At 36.0% G+C, this 8,224-nt stretch overlaps 2 protein-coding genes across 2 annotated transcripts; both read left to right on the top strand.

The window, feature by feature from the left end:
• The first annotated feature begins 1,456 nt into the window (after positions 1-1,456).
• On the top strand, positions 1,457-3,230 carry LOC9313575 (UDP-glycosyltransferase 76E5). The gene is made up of 2 exons (XM_002877461.2): positions 1,457-2,140; positions 2,216-3,230. Exons 1-2 carry the CDS (start codon positions 1,663-1,665, stop codon positions 3,091-3,093), a joined length of 1,356 nt encoding a protein of 451 aa, XP_002877507.1. The 5' UTR covers positions 1,457-1,662; the 3' UTR covers positions 3,094-3,230.
• A 3,248-nt stretch (positions 3,231-6,478) lies between these two features.
• LOC9313574 (UDP-glycosyltransferase 76E4) lies at positions 6,479-8,152 on the top strand. The gene is made up of 2 exons (XM_002877460.2): positions 6,479-7,094; positions 7,166-8,152. The coding sequence occupies exons 1-2, from the start codon at positions 6,614-6,616 to the stop codon at positions 8,041-8,043; spliced, it is 1,359 nt and encodes a 452-aa protein (XP_002877506.1). The 5' UTR covers positions 6,479-6,613; the 3' UTR covers positions 8,044-8,152.
• The last annotated feature ends 72 nt before the right edge of the window (positions 8,153-8,224 follow it).

Below are 8,224 nucleotides of genomic sequence, written 5' to 3'. Positions count from 1 at the left end.
AAAGAAAACTAAATTTCGGCGTAAATCGGACCGATCGTTTACCTTGTGTATGGGAACTTGATTGTTGACGTGTAGATTTGGGGTCGATCGATCCACGCTTTGGATAGATCGATCCCACAGTCCCCGCATGTTCACACTTTGACGTCTAGAGTTGGACTGATCGATCTAATAGTTCGGATCTATCGATCAAAATCGTCAGGGAAAATGGTGCATGACGTCGAGATCCATCCACTCCATGGATTGATCGATCTTCTAGTTGTTGCTTCTCCTCACGTGCAATCTCGACCCGAATAAGCCTGAAAAAGTCGAATCCATCCAAATCTCGCATAAGCACCTAGAACCTGTACAAGACTCAAAACACGACAAAAAATACGTAAAAGATGAACTACGACACGACAAACTACTAAAAATGAGAGCTAAACGAGCCCTTACTGATATCAAACACAAACATGTTATTTTTCTAGTTTAGACTATCAACAAAGCCAAAAACTTCCACTTTGAGTTATGTCCGAAAGAAGAAAGCACATGACCAATTTTGTGTTTGTCTGCATTGAGGATGTGAAGATGCAAAGAATAATTTTCTCCAAATTGAGGAAACCTTGAAATTAATTTTCTTAGGCTGTTCATTGACTAATCGGTCTAACCCGTTTTTTTTTTTTTTTTTTTTTTTGCAAATAACGTTTTATATAGATTGGTAAAAGTAATATCATTTAGGATCAACTATTTGTAACGTAACACTAGCAAAAAATTTGTTTCCATATCGCGAAAGCGATTAACTTTGGGTTCGATGTACATTATGTAACCGCAACTTTATAGTATTAAGTTTGTTTGTTGCCTTGTGCGGGGCATTTATTGCATACAGTATGTCGTTGAGATATACATCAAGAGGGAAAAGAATATTTACATACCCTTACAATCTGGACAAATATATAGGGTTAATTCCAACCCAAACCTCAAAAAAATTGAATTTCATACCCAAACTTTACATTTAGATCTTAATTCGGAATCGTAATTAACGAGTGTTAGTCAACCGTTATGGTTGCTAAATCGGCTGACATATGTTTGATGACATGACTTAAAATTTGTTGGAAATTAAGTTTAAATTTTTTGCAAAATTAGAATCTCGAACACACGATGTTTCACTCGTTTACCTAAAATGATTGTGGATCAAAATAATTGTAATGAGCTGCGTAAATGAGTGATATGTCGTGGAACATTTAGACGTCCATAAATAATATACTAACTAGCTAACTAAAAAAAATAAAAATAAAAAATAAAAATAAAAGAGACAAAGGCTTTTGTTGGAATGTCACTTTCATTCTTCTGATAAAAATTCCTTAGCGTGTTACACAAAGGAAGGTTATATGTTAAAGAATACAACAAAAAAAAAAATACTTTAGTTGTATATACCAACCAGAAATAATAAAATCATATACACCAGCAAAAAAAAAAAATACTTAAATGGTATTCTAATCTTATCTTCACAGCCTGCAACCATGCAACATGATTTGATCGAGAGTTATTTATGTTGCATGTGGCAAGATCTTCTTGACCAAATAAGCTACGTGTCAACCTTTATCACCACGGTCTTCTTTAAATTGATCACTTTCACTTATATAGTCTTTCCTGAGATACAGAAGGAGTGAGAGAGAGTGAGGAGCTATGGAGAAAAGAGCAGAGAAGAAAAGAATAGTGTTGGTTCCACTTCCATTACAAGGGCATATCACTCCAATGATGCAACTTGGTCAAGCCCTTAACTCGAAAGGCTTCTCAATAACAGTTTTTTTAGGAGAGTTCAATCGAGTAAGCTCTTCGAAACACTTCCCTGGATTTCAATTTATCACCATACCAGAAATCTTACCAGTGGCTGAAGTCGAGGCAATCGGACCAGTCGAGTTTCTGATAAAGCTAAACAAAACCAGTGAGGCAAACTTCAAGGACTGTGTAAGTCAGATGCTGATACAACAAGGTAATGATATTGCATGTATCATCTACGACGATCTTATGTACTTCTGTGGAGCTGCAGCTAATGAGTTCAAGATTCCAAGTATCATCTTCTGCACTACAAGTGCTACACATAAAGTTTGCAACTATGTTTTGAGTAAACTTAATGCCGAGAAGTTCTTGATCGACATGGAAGGTACCCAAAAGTAACTTCTTACCCATTTTGCATCAAGTCCTTTTGCTCAAACAGAATTGTTTATTGACTTTGCAGATCCTGACTTGCAAAACAAGGTAGTGGAAAACTTGCATCCAGTAAGTTTCAAAGACCTACCAATTGGAGGATTTGAGCCACTAGAGAGATTTTTGGTGCTCTGTAGGGAAATAATCACCAAAAGATCAGCTTGTGGTGCTATCATCAACACGGTGAGCTGTTTAGAGAGCTCGTCTCTGACATTGCTGCAACAAGAATTTGGAATTCCAGTGTATCCATTGGGTCCTCTTCATATTACTGCTAAAGAAACGTCTAGTTTACTGGAAGAAGACAGGAGCTGCATTGAATGGCTGAACAAGCAGAAACCAAGGTCAGTCATATACATAAGCATGGGAAGTATATTTGACATAGAAACCAAAGAAGTTTTGGAAATGGCTAATGGATTGTGTGATAGCAACCAACCTTTCCTATGGGTCATCCGACCTGGTTCCAAGCCATTGCCAGAGGAAGTCAGTAAAATGGTCTCAGAAAAAGGATTCATTGTGAAATGGGCACCGCAAAATGCGCATCCTGCAGTGGGAGGTTTCTGGAGCCACTGTGGATGGAATTCAACACTGGAGAGTATTGCAGAAGGAGTTCCAATGATCTGTAGGCCTTTTAACGGTGAGCAGAAGTTAAACGCATTGTATATAGAAAGTGTTTGGAGAATAGGGATTCTGCTTCAAGGTGAAGTGGAAAGAGGAGGTGTCGAGAGAGCTGTGAAAAGGTTGATCATGGATGAGGAAGGTGCAAGCATGAGGGAGAGAGCCCTTGTTCTAAAAGAGAAGTTCAATTACTCTGTAAGAAGTGGAGGCTCCTCATACAATGCATTGAATGAGCTCGTCAACTACTTGGAGACCGAAGGAAAAGATGCTAAAACTTCAGGTAGCAATTACTAAAGCCAGAGTAAACCTGAACATCATGTAACACAAGATTAAGCTTGATCTTTTTTTTTTTTTTTAAATTATGCTTGATCTTGCAAAATTTAATATGGCTTATCATCCAAATAAATAACAATTCAGATGAAATTCAAGTATCCCTTTACGTTGTTCTCTCAAAATAGAATGATCATATCTTTTGGCAATTTTGTGTAAAATATTCATTCTCCTAGCGAAGGAAGTCCTGTTACAAACATATATCTAACTTTCATGAACAATAATGAATATAAGTTTGGAAACAGAGGGCTTGAGGCTTTCCGCTAGTTCCACCAAATGACTCTTTGACCTTACTTGTCTAGAGGCACAAGCTTCCAATTTCTTGAAGATATTTAAAGATATTCCATGTCAATACCATAATACAGCTTCAACAAAAGGAATGATGTAAAATGTCAAATACAAATATTCGAAGCCGTAAAGCACATGTTAGTCAACAACTAAAGTATGCAGGATCGAACTTGATGTTGCAAAATTTTAAAGGTAGAGATATGACCTTTTATTGTGCAAATAAAAAGTTATTGGGAACAAAGGAAATTTCCATGTTAGTATATTTTCGATTATCTTTTAAACTACGAAAAACATAGTATTTCAAGGCTTACCTCTGGTGTATTTTTGTTGAATTTGTTTGTTTACTTTGAAAATGTAAATTGTGCTTTACGTTACATAACCTAATTGACGGAGATATATCTCTCTTTGTGATCCATGCCTCAATGTTTGTGGTTTACTTTTGTTGGAATTTTATTTCTTTCTTCTGTTTACAGTTCATTAGGTGGATAGTATTACTTAAAAAAAAAAGATATGAGGAATACTTAATTGCATAAAATCAAGAACAGGTCAAATACGAATATACTAACATGGAAATCTTCATGATTAAAATAAAAAATAAAAAAATCTTCATGATATCACTTAATATTTAACAAATAATAATTGATATCTTCTTGAAATCTTCTTTGATTGTCTACCTGGCGAAGGAGAACCATGCATGATGCATGTAGACACTTTTGAGGAATAATTGGGAGTTAATAAGTCTTACAAAACAGTAAAGGTATCACTAATATTTAACAAATAATAATTGATACTTTGTTTGATTCTCTTTGACCTACTTGTCTAGAGGCACAAGCTTCCCATTTCTTGAAGATATTTAAATAAACTCCATGTCAACACCATATTACAGCTTCAACAATGATCTGAATATAATACCACTAACATTGAGGAATGGATCACAAGGAGATATATTTCTCCGTCAAGCAGGTTATGTAATGTAAAGCACATGTTAATAAACATAGATTATTATTGATCAAACTTGATGTTGCAAAATTAAAAGACTGTGGATGAAGAAAGCACATGCATAAGGGAGAGAGCCCCTTGGTATGAGAGAGAATCTCAAAGCCTTTGTAAGAAGTGGAGGCTTCTCATACAATGCATTAGATGAGCTTGTCAAGCACTTGAAATCAAAGTGAAGATGCTACATTTCATCATGTATTAAATAGAACTTTGATATAGATCAAGCTTGACGTTGCAAATTTTTTTTTAAGTAGATGACTTTTCTTTTTTGGTGCAATTAATATTTTGGAAACAGAGGAAAGATCCAAGCTTTTGTAAACTCAAGGTTTTTCGATGTAATTCGTATTTGACATGCCCAATTATGTATAGTGATATGATATTTTGGTGTTCTTAAGCCTTTTCTTTTTCTACTAGTTTTTGGGTCTTAATTCACTATTATCACGTGTAAGTATGCATTTATCATGTAGTTTTGGATAATTATGCATTTAGAGTCACAGAATTGCTTTTGCATTGCATATGGTGCTAATTTAGGTACAAAAATGGCAAATGGAGCTAAAGAGACAAAAGGAAGCTTCGGATCACAAAAGATTTCGGTTGAATCGATTGGATTTTGAAGATTAGCTAGAAGATTCATAAGAAGTGCCAAAAAAAGCTCAACCATTTGAGAAACCACCTGAACTAGTTTGAAGAGCATCAAAATAAGGAATTTGGGTCAAAACGAAAGTGGATTTGGAGTTACGGTTAGGAAGTTATGAAGATGAGTAATGTAGCAAAAAGCAGACCGACCCGATCCAGCCCGAACCGGGTCGACCCAACATAAGTCAAGGAATTTCGATGTTTGAATTCGTAATTGACATGCCCGATTATGTATAGTTCCTCACAAAAACTCTATATTGACCAAAAAACTTGTTTACTCTTTTTAAATGTTAATTTCTTCATTCCGTTGAAAAATGTTCATAAGAAATGAGGAATAAATAAAATGGTAAACCAAAAAACCGTTGATGAATAATTGCAACCAAGATCGGAGAACCATGCATTAATCCACTTTTGAGAAAATTTTATTATATTTGGAGACTACAAGTAAAACCTCTTAATTTTTTTGTTATTATCTAGATCTCAAGACAAAACCAACCCAATGTTGGGCTCAAAACCACCAACTCCTATATGAGACAAAAACATAAGAAACACGCTTTTCTTGGAATTAATGTAATATTCTCTGTCAATACTCAATACAAATGGGATTTTATAACAATAATTTTTCTCTTTGTTAGTCAACAGATTTTTAATAATAATTTAGAGCTATTCAGCAATCATCTTATACTAATCAATAATTATGGATGATGAAGATGCATGTATGAGTGATAGACCCCTTGGTTTAAAAGAGTTAAAACAGGATGCTAAACTTTGCTAAAGACAGCATAAAGCTAATCATCTTCATGTAACATACTAACATATAAACATTAGTAATATATGGAGCAAGCTTTGATTATAGATCAAACTTGTTCTTGCAAATTTTACAAAAGTTGATGGTTTGTTTTGCAAATAAAAGCATTTCGAATTCAATACAAGAATCCTCTCCTCTTTACGAAGTTTCTCTCAAAATAGAATGATCTCTTTTGATTATAAGTTCTAACACGATGGAAGGTCTTTGCCCTTAAAAAAAAAAAAAAGAAGAAGCAAAATACAAATTACAAAGCACTTGTTAATTTAACGAATAAAATTAGTGGAAAACTCATCTCTTCTACACAGAAAAATATTATTGTCTCTATACCAAAACAATACCAAGTATTCATCCCTTTACGCTGTTTTATTTGTGACTCTCTCCAACACCCAAAAAATAACGTTTTTGGTTAAAGAAATAAATCGAGGTACACTTAAACATAAAATACTTAATGGTTTGCGAGTTATTGATGTAGCATGTGTCAAAATCTTCTTTGCCAAGTAAGTGATGTGCCAAGACTTGTATAACACGGTCTCTTTTGGAAGATTCTGTTGAATGGTCATTGCCGTGTGTTTATTCAACACAATGTAAGGTTATTATTCGTTTGACAAATGAACACTTGCCTATATAAAATTATCTCCTTTGGAAGATTGTGGAATTTTTCCAACACAAGTGGTGGGATTTTAATAATTATTTGGATCCCTTATTGCATTGAGAGGCAAGATAAGAGCAAAAAAGGGGAGAGAAAGTGCTCAGGAAATGGAGAAAAGTGCAGAGAAGAGAAGGATAGTGTTAGTTCCAGTTGCTGCACAAGGTCATGTAACTCCAATGATGCAACTTGGGAAAGCTCTTCAGTCAAAGGGCTTCTCAATTACAGTTGCTCAGGGACATTTGAAGCAAATAAGCTCTTCATCGCAACATTTTCCTGGTTTTCACTTTGTCACCTTACCAGAAAGCTTACCTCAGTCTGAATCTAAAACACTAGGAGCAATAGAATTTATGAAGAAGCTCAACAAAACAAGCGAGGCAAGCTTCAAGGAGTGTATAAGTAAGTTATTGCTGCAACAAGGCAGTGATATAGCTTGTATCATCTACGACAAGCTTATGTACTTCTGTGAAGCTGCAGCTAAGGAGTTCAATATTCCCAGTATCATCTTTAGCTCTTGCAGTGCTACCAATCAAGTTTGCTGTTGTGTTTTAAGTAAACTCAATGCCGAGAAGTTCTTGATCGACATGGAAGGTACACAAAATAGCTTGATGACCATTTTCGCAATCGGTCAGTTCACTTATATATGTTTTCTTATTTTGTAGATCCTGAAATGCAAGACGAGGTGTTGGAAGGTTTGCATCCTTTAAGATATAAAGACTTACCAACTTCAGGATTTGGGCCATTAGAGCCACTTTTGGAGATGTGTAGGGAAGTAGTTAACAAAAGAACAGCTTCCGCTATTATCATCAATACTGCAAGTTGTCTAGAGAGCTTGACTCTTTCATGGATGCAACAAGAACTCGGAATTCCAGTGTATCCATTAGGCCCTCTTCACATAACAGCTTCATTCCCTGGTCCTAGTTTACTCGAAGAGGACAGGAGCTGCGTTGAATGGCTGAACAAGCAGAAACCAAGGTCAGTCATATATATAGGCTTGGGAAGCCTTTCTCAAATGGAAACCATGGAGATGTTAGAGATGGCTTGGGGATTGTCGAATAGCAACCAACCTTTTTTATGGGTCATCCGAGCAGGTTCTATCCTTGGCTCGGACGGGATAGAGTCATTGCCAGATGAAATCAGTAAGATGGTATCCGAAAGAGGATACATTGTGAAATGGGCACCGCAGATAGAAGTACTTGCACATCCTGCTGTGGGAGGGTTTTGGAGCCACTGTGGATGGAACTCAACACTCGAGAGTATTGCGGAAGGAGTTCCAATGATTTGCAGGCCTTTTCAAGGCGAACAAAAGTTAAATGCAATGTATATAGAAAGTGTTTGGAAAATAGGGATTCAGCTTGAAGGGGAAGTGGAAAGAGGAGCGGTCGAGAGAGCTGTGAAGAGGTTGATTGTGGATGAAGAAGGCGCATGCATGAGGGAGAGAGCCTTTGGTTTAAAAGAGAAGCTCAAAGCCTCTGTGAGAAGTGGAGGCTCCTCGTACAACGCATTGGATGAGCTTGCCAAGTACTTGAAGACAGGGTAGAGATATTATAAGAGAGCTTTGATTATTCGAATTCCGTTACATCGTGTTGTTCTTTCTTATTTAGCAAGGTCTTCTAAATCCGAATTTGCCATTTTAATTTTCAGATGCATTTAGAAACACTAGTATCACACGAGGAACACGAGAGATAGAAAATAGGATACTAAACTTCGCAGCAATTCAT

Source organism: Arabidopsis lyrata (genome assembly GCF_000004255.2).
Source record: "Arabidopsis lyrata subsp. lyrata unplaced genomic scaffold ARALYscaffold_5, whole genome shotgun sequence".
In the NCBI taxonomy this organism is placed as follows: domain Eukaryota; kingdom Viridiplantae; phylum Streptophyta; class Magnoliopsida; order Brassicales; family Brassicaceae; genus Arabidopsis; species Arabidopsis lyrata.
The sequence above is the reverse complement of the archived record's forward strand: the minus strand, read 5'-3'. Positions and strand labels throughout refer to the sequence as shown.